At 42.1% G+C, this 14,141-nt stretch overlaps 1 protein-coding gene across 1 annotated transcript; it reads left to right on the forward strand.

The window, feature by feature from the left end:
• The first annotated feature begins 2,076 nt into the window (after nt 1–2,076).
• On the forward strand, nt 2,077–13,939 carry LOC119722938 (39S ribosomal protein L19, mitochondrial-like). The gene is made up of 5 exons (XM_038193350.1): nt 2,077–2,196; nt 7,440–7,679; nt 10,531–10,665; nt 11,397–11,584; nt 13,555–13,939. The coding sequence occupies exons 1-5, from the start codon at nt 2,130–2,132 to the stop codon at nt 13,789–13,791; spliced, it is 867 nt and encodes a 288-aa protein (XP_038049278.1). The 5' UTR covers nt 2,077–2,129; the 3' UTR covers nt 13,792–13,939.
• The last annotated feature ends 202 nt before the right edge of the window (nt 13,940–14,141 follow it).

The raw sequence follows: 14,141 nt of genomic DNA on the forward strand, positions 1-14,141 counted from the left end.
AAACTCTTTTGGCATAGAATTTGAACCTTTCTCTCTGACTTAAAAACAACATCTCACAATACCACATACTGTTTGCATGTTAAACAAGGTGTCAAAGTGACTACCCAAAAATCCATGATTTTAGCCAAAAACAGGTCTTTTGACCAAAACAAAAGGATTTTTGACCCACAAAATCACCTTTAACTATATTCCATCCCAATGATATACCACTCAAATGAAAGATCTTGTTGTCCCCTTTAAATTGATACCACATTTGTTGTTGTGATGCTTGTAGTTCGGAAGATTATTATCAATTTATATTTTTTCATGTAATAATTAGCTGATGACGTCATAATGACGTCATACATGCCCTTCCCATCGTCCAATTTTTTGCATCCGTCTTTTTTTTAAAGGTATACCATGGAGATGCTTTGGTGAAAAAAATGGTGCTTTTGTCCACTGTGTCACGATTTTATCACTAAGGTACCTCCGTCACTAGAGTGGCGAGGGCCTACTTGAAAATCACCGTCCGTCTTTGACGATTTCGATAATTTATTGAATTCACATGAATTTTAACGTGTTCTTTGTTCTTTTGACAGAATTCCGGTGTGTCTTGATAAGATAAGAGGGTGGCTAAATAGGCGCACTGTTTGTCCACTATTTGGAGCTCCACAACCTCCAGTTAAAAAAAACCAACACCACATTTCATTCATAACAAAATCGAACTTGCCATGATCCAAAGGCCTATAAGTTTTTATGAATATTTCATGTTGAAATTGTTTTTTAGTAACAATGATATATATTTTTAATTTTGCATATAGTTCTCATGTAGGTTATTTACGTTGGAAGTGAAGTCTACCTTTGAATACTTAGTATAGTGCTTTTAAGTTTCCCTCTGAGCATGTTTTTTTTGTCAGGTAATTTCAAATGGTAAAGGTCACGCAAAAAAAGGTTGACGTTACGCGTTTGAATGACGCATCTCATGATAAGCCAAAGCCTTTCACCGATTTGGTGAAAGTGACCGATTTTGCAAGTTTAGGGCGCAAAATCAATCGGGAACAATTAAGCCGTATAGTGGAGATTGTGTAAAGAGAAATATAATTTAAAATCATTGTTTTTAATTATTTTTCATTTTAGGCCATGATATGGCTATTTATTATTTTTTTTTTGGGGGGGGGGGTACAGGTATTCACTTTCCTTCTTTACCAGTCAGATTGCGCTTATTTCACTCAGTTAATTCTTTTAATCGCATTATTGAAGATGTTATCCAGAATCATAATTAATTTAATTTAAACTTCTAAAATGTTCCTCGTGCCCAGTTATCTTTGTTCTTAGTTGGGTTCTTGGCCAATTCCTACATCCATTCGGAGTTATGTAAAAGTTAAACGTAATGATGTTATCACTTTCGACTTTTCCCAGTATCATTCTTCTCGTTTTTGTGAAATGGGAAACTGTTTAGTGAAATCAAAATATTATTGTATTATTTTAGAATGAATTTTTTTCTACTCACAATTTCTTCATTTCTACAAGCGAAGTTATTAATCAAAGGTCGCAGGGAAAGAGAAATTTAATTGCTGGCTCTTTAATTCTATGTGATGTGTATGTACAATATTATCGAAATCAAGGCACATCCCCTCTTTTGGATCCCACCCTCAAACTATTTTCTTTTGAAATATGTCTGACCTAAGTATGCAGTTAGTCCTGTTTAGGCTCTTCAAGATTAATCGGCCAAAATGAATTAAAATACCCAAAGAGACCATGATAAAGCTATTATGGAATACGCATGCATGATAGACATCTAATGGTCTTAAGTTAAACCGCCCTCTAGTGATTAACTCTCAAAGGGGTGTTCTGTTACAAAGTGTCTGCTCAAAAACAGAGATCGATCTCGATCAAGTACTTAAATCAAGAATTAATATAATGTCAGTCAAGCTCTATTTAATAATATTTTTTTCCTTTAGAATGATAACGGAACTGATTAAGAACTTTAAAAAAATTCAAATTAATATAAAGGGTTTCCCTTTCTGCCGGCCTAATATGTTGTTGGTACAACATCATCTGAGACACTAGCACTGTTTGCAGTGTACTTTCATGACTTATTTGGCACACTCATCCACGTATTTTTTTTTTTAATATTTAACCCATACAACATGGCTTTACGTGGATGTTTCCCTGCACGATTACCCTGCCTGATACAGCGATGCCTTGTAAGCAAAGGTGAGTGAAACTACACCATGACATTTAGAATACAGATTTAGTTTCATGGGTAAGTTTCTGTAGTGTAAACTGACACTTGCAGTGACACTGTTGTGCGCTTTCATGCAAATCACGCAATCTTAAGAATGAGCGCGCATTCTTTAGAACGAGCGCGCATTCTTAAGAATGAGCACACAATCTGAAGAATGAGCGCTCATTCTTAAGATTGCGTGGGAATATCACGTGCGCAATTGATGAATTTTGCGCAATTTTAACAAACATTGTACGGCATAATTATGTTGAATGAAATGTATAGCCGTTAAACTTAAAGGGGAAATAATTCATATAATGAGGACAGAAAATGATCTATGCTTCTCCGAAGCATTGCCCTGTCACAGCAAACTCCATCGCACATCAGCTGCTAGCCCCACTAGTGTGGCCGTCGGTATGCTGCGCTGAACCTCTTGGCCACACACCGTGGTACCGCGCGCTACTGAGGACGAAGTTTCATAAAATCTGCGGGCCGTTTCTTACATTCTCAGTTTCTTACTTTCTTATGGTTGTATTCTATGATGTTTCACCTATCACTTCTGGGATGCTTAGGTCTAATGATGTTCCATTTTCCGAGATATTCTTCAATCTTTCTGGAGCCCATATTTCACTCGTGAAACGTCTGGCGATGGCAGCCATTTTGAATGGAACAAGAGATGACCTCAAGCTGTGACGTCGCGTTTATGCAAATTGCTTGTCGAGCGCGCGAGGGCGCGAGTTGCAAATGCGACAGCTGTTTCCTGTAGATCCTAAATAGAGATCGGTGCACGTGGCCCCCTGACGATAAATAAATGCATGGTACAGGAAACAGCTTCGCATTTGCAACTCGCGCCCTCGCGCGCTCGACAAGCAATTTGCATAAACGCGACGTCACAGTTTGAGGTCATCTCTTGTGCCATTCAAAATGGCTGCCATCACCAGACGTTTCACGAGGAAATCTACTGTTATAGCCCTCCTGAAACCCAACAAGCCAGCAGATAATCCCAAGAGCTACAGACCAATCTCACTCCTGTGCGTGCCATTCAAGCTTCTCGAAAGGCTCCTTCTGGCCCAACTCAACCCAGTGGTTGATCCCCAACTTCCGGATGAGCAAGCAGGCTTCCGTCATGGTCGGTGTACCACCCATCAGATTGTCAAGCTTACCAATGATATCGAGGAGAGTTTTGAAAAATGCAACAAGGCAGGCGCTGTTCTAGTGGATCTCACTGCAGCTTATGACACAGTGTGGCATCATGGCTTGACACTAAAGCTTCTCCGCACCATTCCAGACCGCCACCTAGTGCGGTTCCTCGCAACAATTCTTGCGAACCGCAGCTTTGTAGCCAAGACCAGCGATGGACAAAGTAGCCGACCACGTCGCCTACGGAATGGGGTGCCCCAGGGATCAGTTCTGTCTCCCATGCTCTTCAATATCTACATCAGCGACCTACCTTGCACAGCTTCACGGCAGTATGGCTATGCAGACGACCTGGCATTGCTGTATACTGATAGGAACTGGAACAAAGTAGAGAATGCGCTTACGGCTGACATGGAGCTACTTACAGACTACCTCAAGAAGTGGAGACTCAAGCTGAGCATTGCCAATACTACTGCAACTGCCTTTCATCTCAACACCAAGGAAGCCAATCGACAGATGACTGTTCTTCATAACGGGACTCCCCTACCGAACAACCCCCACCCAACTTACCTTGGAGTGATACTGGACAGACAGCTGACATACAGACAGCACCTCGAAGCCCTACGAGCAAAAGTGTCGGCAAGGAACAACTTGTTGCGTCGCCTGGCTGGTACATCATGGGGTGCATCAACATCCACCCTTCACACAGGAGCTCTAGCCCTGGTTTACAGCTCTGCTGAATATGCTGCGCAAGCGTGGTGCAGGAGTACCCACACCAGAAAGCTGGACTGTGTACTAAATGACACCATGCGGCTCATCACTGGATGTCTCCGTCCTACACCCACAGATCTCCTCCCAGTCCTCGCTGGAATCGCACCACCAAGGCTACGCCGCGAGAATCTGACAGACAAGCTCACAACCAAATCCCTTGCCGATGATGACCACCTCCTTCACAAAATTACGACAGAATCCCAGGACCTAGGTGGCCAACGCCTCCGATCGCGTCGACCTTTCTCCCGACATGCAGCCGCCCTCAGCAGATCCGACTTTAGCCTAATACAAGAGTGGGAAAAGGGCTGGGAAGGGACGGTTCGCCCAAGGCAGTTCACTGTTCCCCCTGGCACCAAAGCTCCTGCTGGCTCGGAACTACCCCGGAGGAAGTGGGTTACACTGAACCGGCTGCGAACTGGGGTTGGGAGATTCAATGCCAACATGCACCGCTGGAAACTCCGGGATTCACCGGCATGCACCTGTGGTGCAGATGAGCAGACGGCAGATCATATATTATACCACTGCCCCGACCTCCAACCTCCTGACGGGATGACTGATCTGTCGTGCCCAAAAGACGCACAAATCAACTGGCTTACGCAGCTCCAAGAAATAGCCTGATGTACAGTACTACTAACTCACACGAAAGAAGAAGACTCGTATAACTACGATAATTTGAATCAAATTAAACCTGTTATTATTGCTTTTTTCTGCCAACTGTGGGAAGTTTTGTAATAACGGAGGACTGGGAACTAGTCTGGGAAGTGCTTTGTTTAGGCTAGATAAGTTACAAGTCCCTGTATGTATCATATGCACAGTTCAGTGATGTAGTGCCTTGATGCTGGGCCTTGGCCTTAAGGCTGCCTTAAGGCTGGATTTTAGGGCCTTGGCCTTGGCCTCGAGGCTTGAGGGCAAAAGCCTTGGCCTTGGCCTTGGCCTTGAGGGTTCAGGGCCTTGCAATTTTGAGTCAAGGCTCTTCAAGGCCCATAGATTTTTGCATTTTCCAGATAAATCTGTTCGAAATTTTGCTGTTACCATTTTAATCGTATTACCATGGAGGAGGGAAGCACCCTATAGATTTGTGTGTTGGGCACACTTCCACTTTTGTAGCATCACATTTTGTTACCATTGTAGTAGATTTGCTGCAAAAATATTCCGTACACTTGTGGGGCTAATGAGATGATCACTTTAATTGCATATAACTATGGAATGGATCTGATTGGTTGTATATGTCTCCCTGATAAGTGCTAAAGATTTGCATGTATCTGTTTTAGATAATGCTGATATTTCTGACCTTGTTGGGCCTGCAAATAAAAATTTCCCAAATCAGTTTCTTGGATCCCCCTCTTGGTACATTTGGGAGAATTGTGTGTCAATATAGAAGTAAATCATTATTGTGTTTAGTTGAACCATATTGAAGACCTGAACTTATACAGTGCAGTCATAAAACGGTGTAGGCCTATGCGAGCATGTTGATTGCAATTAAAGAAATGTTGTTCTTCGTAACGAGCAATTCGTGATGATAAGGGCGGATCCAGAGGGGCCAAAAGGGGCCATGCCCCCCCCCCCCAAAAAAACGAAACCATTTTTTTTAATGTGACGTCGTAATAAAGTCGTAATAAAGGCAGGCAATGAGTGCACCACCATCTTTTCCTCAAAAAACATCGGTTAAAATGGTCAGAAATTGCCTCAAATCGCACCACAGAGCATCTCAAATCCAAAATTGTTTCGCGGGCCCCGAAGCCGAAGCCGTAATTTTTTGACCCACTTTTTGGGGGGGGACCCAAATTTCTTTGCCCCCCCCCCCAAATTGTGTTCTGGATCCGCTCTTGCGTGATGATGTGTCACTCATGTGACTATAATTAGTTCTATATCAGTGGTCATTTCATAAAACAGGGCCTTGGCCTTGGCCTTGGCCTTGGCCTTGAGAGTTAAGCCTTGGCCTTGGCCTCGAGGCTTGAGGGTCAAAGCCTTGGCCTTGGCCTTGAGGGTCAAAGCCTTGGCCTTGGCCTTGGCCTTGAGGGTCAAAGCCTTTGCTCCAACACTGCATATGCATGTCACGAAATATGAATTCTGCAGTGCTGCACATGTGCAATAAGGTGAAACTCATTCGCGTGATTACCAGTACTCCCTCTGATAATTTGTAACATTTGGGACTATGTGGAACTTGTTGGGGGTAGGCCCTATACTGTGAAACATGGTGAAACTAAATTACTTGTTGCAGGAAGAGTTTGTTTCTATTGAAAACTTTCAAAACTCTTACTTTTGTCTTTTGAATAAAAACCGTGGAGAATGTGGCATTAATCAAAAATGATATTTATGCAAAGTTTGAGGGCTATAGCACTTTTTAGCAGTCATATTAAGTGAGATTACATGATTTAGTACACATATTAATTAGGCCGATTTTCCATCCGCTACTAATTAGTATCTTTATTTGCATAATTGAAAGTACATTTTGCGAGAAAAAAAATATATACACCTCAATTGGCCATAGTTTTATTCTGTAGCAATATAGATAATATATTTTCATATACTTTCAGAGTAACTCTTCCTGCTTCTTTTAGTGACATTTTCACTGGATTCATTTTCATGCATGACTGCACAGGGGATAATTAAAGGGTTGGGTGAAAGGTGAGCGGCCTCATGTGCAATACAGGCATACCGGTAGTACGGTACGGTGGAAGCCGTTGGGGTTTTCACTGGCGCCACGCCACTGGACTGGCACCACCCACACGGAACCCGATACGCTCCCACCCCGGTCCGGTCATGCTTGGTACCCGCTGCCCCAGCTGCATGCAGACTGACATGTCCGGCTGAAAATGTTTACAAACTAATCTTGTCATACTGTTTTTCATGACATTTTTTAAAAACATGTATTTACTGATTATTTGGGGACGGATCATGGTTTTGAGAGGTCAGGTTCCGAGTTGGTCAGACAGACAACTACCGTGGCATTAGCCAACACATGTATCATCGCAAAGATGTTCAACCATATGATACTCAATTGGCTACCCCTGGCCAACTTGAACAACTTGCCCTCCCCGACTAAACACCCCCCCCTCCCCCCCCCCCCCCCCCCCCCCCCCCCCCCCCCCCACTAGCTAAAGAAGCATAATTCAACATTGAGAAATCTTGGATTAAAAATAAATAATCCTTTGAAAAGATATGGATGGTAAATTACAAACACAATGTCTGTCTACTCTTTTTACAAATAATATTTATTTTATTAGCATGCTTTGCAAAGCAAGGAGAAATTCTCTGTTTTCACCCCCAAAAGTGTTCACTTTTCACAAACTCATGCACTTGCGTGTCATTTATTTTCTCGCAGATCTTAAATGCCAAGTATGTACCACAGCGGATACAATTACTGTAGCAGAAACAACAGCTGACAAACGGGAAAAGCATGTGCATGACCAGGATGGCAGTTCACCAAGAGAGATCAGAGAAAGGTTCATCAGTCCAGAATTGCTTCCACCAATGGGCACAAGATCCAAACTCCTGGATTACTTAGAGAGAAAGGATTGCTTTAGAAGGCGTAAGGTCCTGCACATTCCAGAATTCTATGTTGGTAAGTGACAAATGTGAGGTCATTACTAGGGCTGTGCATCGGAACTGGGTACCCGAGTATCCGACCGTTGATGTCCGGAATAGGTTCCAGATTATGAGATGGGGTACCCGTAACCAACTTTACAAATAACTTTACATTGTAACTTCTCAGACAATTATTATTATTATGCATTTAGGTACGCTATTCATAGTATAACTATATCACAGCGATTACAGTAGTGAAACATAAACAACACAATGAAACAGAAAGGTTGTCAATGGCATTTGGGGAGAAATTTTCAAAATGATCGCCAGGCTAATGAAAACAAAACAGAATTCAGGTTTATGACGCTTGCGAAAGTTGCAGTTTTCACCCTAAAGATGTAGAGCTCACTGTATACACTTGTATCTTGCTGTATTGATGCACTGGTGTGGCAGTATCACCGTGCGAACCTTTATGAAAAATCTGAACAGCACCTTCTGAGATGTAAATTTTGGCCTGGGTTGGGCTTCTTTAACGGGTACATTTGTACGGCTACTCAGTTCCCATACAACCGGTACCTGTAAGTGCACACCCCTAGCCCTAACCGTCCCAAATCCTCCAAAATCCTCTGCAAAATGGAGGATTTTGCAGGATTAAGGCTTTATGGCAACAGGGTGTGGCTGATTTTAGAGAATGCACTGTGTCAAGGTCTTTAGCCGGACCTTATGTTGTTTATGCTCAGCTGTGCATAAATTTAGACCTACATGTGTAGATTATATTTGATATTGTAGCGGTACTGCCTCGGACGACTGCCGCGGCGAGTAGCGGCGAACGGCCTAGCCTCTACGGTCGGGTACGCAGATCCGTTTCAGCGGAGATTTATCGCCAGGCCCGCAGCAGACTACCAAAGGATCACCCTTACACGCTCTCTCGCTCACACAACCCAAGCGGACTAACTAGGGGGACTGGGGAAGGATGGGGACCTGACACCAGATATGTCTTTCGGAAGATTATTTTATTCGCCTACCCAGGCGCCTCGCTTACGTGATCTTATACTCAATCACTTCCCTTACAAACTCAGAGATTACATAATTATCTGGATTATAATGCAGGAATCATTTATCAATTACACTCACACAAAGTACGAGGCTCCCTCCGCTGCGACTATAGGTGATTGGTGATTGGTTAATTGTGGGAGATTAGAACAGTGCAACTTTTCCTGAGACCGCGCTCGGGTTCCGGCCACAGCAGAAAGAGAGCGAAGCTGAGCGAATGGCCGCTTATATACACTGGCGCTATTGGCTGGTGCCCCCATAAACCTGGGTGAGTGCACGCGCACCCCGCTGGCTACCAGTAAAGAACTAAAGTGCGCCCTCCATAAAATGCATTGCGCTACAATATCCTCCGCACTGCTCCAGGATGTCACTGGCTCTGCCTCAACAAATTGACAGTGATTGCTGGAGGATTTTGCAGGATTGAGGCAGTGGTAACCCCTCCAAGGACCACATTCGAGAAATAAAGGATGATTTTGGAGGATTGCAGCTGTACATGCAATTTTTTCATGGAGGCAGTTGGAGGATTGTGCAGGATTGAGGTTGCATCCTCGCAAAAATGCCTAGGGAGTTAGGGTTTAGTCACTACCGTCTGTTAGGCTGTGACAGATGGAATTGGTAATGCATATTCAATGAGATAAATTGACGTGTGTTATACAACGCCTGAATAAAATCCCTGTCATCTGATTGGTTCCGTTGATCACATGTCATTGAATTATTCGTCCCAACCACAGGCCGGCCGCACCGCAAAAAAAATCCATAGTAATGATTAATAATAGTTCCATTGCATGGTCAAATTATTGGTGGCTCTGACCAATCAGATGACGAGGATTTATTTCAGGTGTTATATAAAACATATAATGAATGGTTCACATTCGTGCAGTGGAAAGGATAATTTTATTCGATAACAGATGGAATGTTCCATTCCACTCGGCTTCGCTTCAAGGAATGGAACATTCCATCTATCACCTCATGAAATTATTTGTACCATTGCACTCGCAAGTTTTCATTAATAATTGTATATTAACATGCAATAAAACTCAAGGCAAACAAAAGTCAAAACTGAAATTTAAGGCAAATCACTGGAAAATAGTTTTTTTGTGTAAGAAATATTATCCTTTCAATCCACAGGAATTTTGCTATGGACTCCTTGCACGAAAATGGATATGGCACTTTTTTGTATCACTTTTGAAAGCTCCTTAGGAGGGACACAGCATGTGCGCACACACACCCCTACACAGGCACAGAAGTGGGGTACTTCCTTTGTTCTTGTGTACTACAATTTTGCAATGTCGCACACTAATTTCAAAATGCTCTTATTTTAACCAGAATTAATTTCCTGGGCTGAAATTCGGACTTAATATCCCTTTTCTAAAGCTCTTTTATTTGCGACAGATTGGAAATTCCTAGTTTTTGAGCAAAATCCATATATGTACTTCGTGAAAAACTAGTGGGGTACCAAAACGGTACCCCGCAAGTCGGTGGGCATTCCTTGTGGGGTACCTCCCATTGTTCCGGTACCCCATAAGGCAGTGTTTATACGTTCACTGGCTCACGCGTACATGGCACGAAGTACCCACAACTTATTTTATACCGAGTTTGCACACACCAGTAGCATCTTGGCATGAGCGTCAGGTGTCATCAGCCATGTGTTCAAATGTCCCTCCCGTGGTCTCCCCCAACTCTCTCTCTTTCTAACCATTGAGGGGGTCATTGGAAATCCTCTAAAAGAGTTGAGAATTTTTGTCAACTGCAATCCCTTATGACTAAAATAAAATTGTCCAATATCCATACATGATCATTGCAACATGTATTTATGCTTTTGTCATTGTTTTTAGGGAGCATCATGGCAGTGACAGTCGCTGATAGCTTTGCCAAGGGTAAAAGCAATCGGTTCGTTGGCATCTGTACAAGGAGAGGAGGTGTTGGACTTGGTGCAACATTTGTCCTTAGAAATGTTATCAATGATCAAGGTGAGAATTTGAAGGAAAACAAACAAACAAACACACAAATGGGTAAGCCCTAATGGTTTGCATGTACTCAAACTAAAGATGTCAGTTTGAATCTCTATAGACTAATGCGGTGACAGTCATTTTCTGAGGTGAGACAAGGCTCGTGCGAGTTGCACTCGGGTAGTACGCACGCACTCTGGGCTCCTTCGACAAGTTGGGTTAACAAAATGTGTGTGCTTGTCTTTAAGAACACATGTGCTTTGCAGCCTGCACGCAAACGTGGTTCCACCTTGAAAATGGCTTCTCATTTTGTTTGTCGAATTAATCTATAATTCATGGCTTATATTCAGTAAGGATGTGAAGCTGCTGGTGGAAACTTGCCAAAGATTATGTTATGAACAATAATTTATCTGAAATGGTTGAAGAATTTGCTAAGTGGTTTTTAGTACTTTTTAGGATTTGTAACATTTTGCTTATATTATCAATCAAGTGGTTTATACTGCTAGCATCATGGCTTGGGTGTGAACCGTGTATTGCCTAGCTACATGGCATATACAGGCATATGACTTCTGACTAGCACCCTTTGAACAAGGATTTTGACAAACTGTGGAAACTGCCAACAGTCGGTTGGTAGTGTTCCGGAGGTCGCGGGTTCAAACTCGTTCCAGTTATTTTCTGTGTTCAATGTTATAATAATTATCAATCAGCTGTTTAACCAGCTACCTTATATTTCAATGTACCTTCCTGTCCAGGAGTTGACATCTGTTATGAGTTGTACAGTCCACTGATCCAGAAGATTGAAGTATTAAAACTTGAGAAGAGGCTAGATGCTGACTTGAAGTATCTTCAAGATGCATTACCTGAGTATTCTACCATTGATCCCAACATGGTTCCTATCAAACATCCACCAAACAGAGCAATTCCAGTCAATCCTATCAAGGTATGTTGCTCATTGTCATGATATATTAACAAATTATGCTATACCAGTACAACATGGTTTGGGGGAAAGTAGTGCAAAGGTACTGGGTCGAGACGTTGGCTGATTGGACGTCCTCTCGACGCAAGTGGAGGGAAGAAGTCAAACCAGCCAACACTGAGGAAGTAGTCAGGGTTCTCACAGTTTTGGAAAAATCCTGGAATTTAAAGCCATCATGGAAAGTCATGGAAAATTTCATAAAATTTTTGTTATTTTACAAGGAGTATACGAAAGTTGATTTTCCAAGAAAAAATCATGGCAAAATCATCGAATTCAGAACAACCTATCCATGATGCTACATATTTGGCTATTGCAGTCTGCCAATTTGCATTCCGGTTTAATGCACTAACTCTTGAAGCAAGTATGCTCTATATAAACTTATTGCATGCTCAATTCACCGTTGTAATGCTTTTGTCGTGCTCAGTGGTCTTGTGTCAAAATTGTTATTTTCAGTGTGATGACTGGCCAGTGTATTGTAAAAAAGGCTCCTAAGATGCTAAAATAGTGTAGTAATTGGTCATGAAAGGCCCTACTTTTGTCATGGAAAAGTCGTGGAACAGTCATTTTAAGATTTCTGTGGGAATCCCGACTAGTTATTTTGTTCATCTTTCCAGTACATCTGTACTGTTGTGCAGTATTTCTTCATTGATTAACCCTCACCACCCTCAATCCTCCAAAATCTTCCTGCTGGTTTTGGATGATTTTAGAGGATTGAGGATGAATGGCAAAGATGTATTGCTTTTTTGTGGAGGATGCATGATGTTAACCCAGTAGGCCATATACTGCATTGGTTATGTTCAGCCATGCATAAATCAGCCCTGTGTTTTTCTCGTATTTCATCCGCATTGCTTCTAAAAGCCATTCACACTGCCTCAAACCATAGCAGTACTTGGCAGAGGATTTTGGAGGATTGAGGCAGTGGTCACCCTCCACTGACTAAATTCAAGAAAATAACGGATGATTTTGGAGGATTGAGGCTGAATCCAATTTTTGTCTTGGTGGCAATTGGATATTTTGCAGGATTGAGGTTGCATCCTAGCCAGAAGGCCTAGGGGTTAGGGTAACCCTTCCCAACTCCATCAAAATCCACCCCACCCCCCTTTGGGGGGATTTTGGTAGGCAAGCAGTGAGTACTGGTACCAAGTCCATAAAAAAAATCCACCTATAGTGGTTTATTTGAGGTGGATTTCAGCGGATTTGGTCCTGAAGCATTATGTTAGCAGCGTCAGTGATGGATTTTGGTGGACTTGGTACTGTTCCTAGTAAAAGTCAGTAGGGAGTTAGGGTTAATGGTCATGTTTTAAGCTTCACTATCAAAAATTTGACAAATTCTACGGGAAATCCCTTCCACCGAACAATTCCACAACGTTAATTCCACAACGTTAAGTAAAAATTCCACAACGTTAAGTATTTAGTTTGGCACCACCAGTAACCTATACTATTGCAAAGTTGGAAGTCTAGGAACTAATTATAAGGTACTGGTTTGCTGATTGTATGCATTCGCGCATGCAGGATAACCACTTTAACTTCATTGATGTGTCTGAACATTGTACAACGAAAGAAGCTCATTTGGCTCATTAATATGCATTAGGTGTTATAAAATTGAAATAGAAATAAACTACAGAGTTGTACAAAAAGGAGGAGGATGACCCAGTCCTGTGAGTGTAATTTTTGGTGACATATTTGGTGTTTTTTTCAGCAGTCCTTAAACGATTGCCAGGGAAGTATTCCTCAATGAGTATGGCAGAAATGTTTTGTTTTGTTTTGTTTTTCATGTCTCAGGATACACTATACAATGTTGTGTCTGGCTGGTTATTTTGGGCATCCCTTCATTTCAAGTCACATTTTCACATCCACTTTTCAAATGCTAACTAAAACCTTGGAAAAGTTGGACATGGTAATTCCTATAGCTTAGTCTTGATTCTTCTTCACAGGTTCAGATGAAGCCCAAGCCTTGGTACAAACGCTGGGAGAGAGAGGAACTACAAGGAGTCGACTTCTCAATCCTCAGCGAGGAGAAATTGGAACACGCTAAGCAGTGGTGGTTACCGGACTATAAACGCATGGATCTCCTGCAACACTGGGAACTGCCGGAGAACATCAGGAGTGGCATTGAGAGAGAAGTAGAGCAACATGAAAGTGAACTTAGTTATGAGAAGAGTAAAAGATGATCTACTGAGGTAGTCTGGCTTCAGATTTGTTGCTGTATAACTACAATGAAGGCCACCAGGGTCAGAATGGAAGGCTTGAGGATCTTCATGAGGTGCTAAAGTAGAATTCCATCGTTTATTGTTCAAAAATATATTTAGTGTGTTGCTGCACTTTGTCTATAAAATTTGGAGAATATGAGCCTGAACATCTGTTGTCATGGAAACTGTGAAAACTTTCACAGACAGGATTTATGTTTAAAGGTAGGGTAGATCATTTGTCATTTGTGTTTTGTTTCATGCAACAAAAGTGCTTTAAATATAAAGACAGGTGCTTAACAACTAACCTCAGGAAGTTTTAGCTCTGTGAATGC

Source organism: Patiria miniata, unplaced genomic scaffold, assembly GCF_015706575.1.
Source record: "Patiria miniata isolate m_02_andy unplaced genomic scaffold, ASM1570657v1 HiC_scaffold_16, whole genome shotgun sequence".
NCBI classification, from domain to species: Eukaryota; Metazoa; Echinodermata; class Asteroidea; order Valvatida; family Asterinidae; genus Patiria; species Patiria miniata.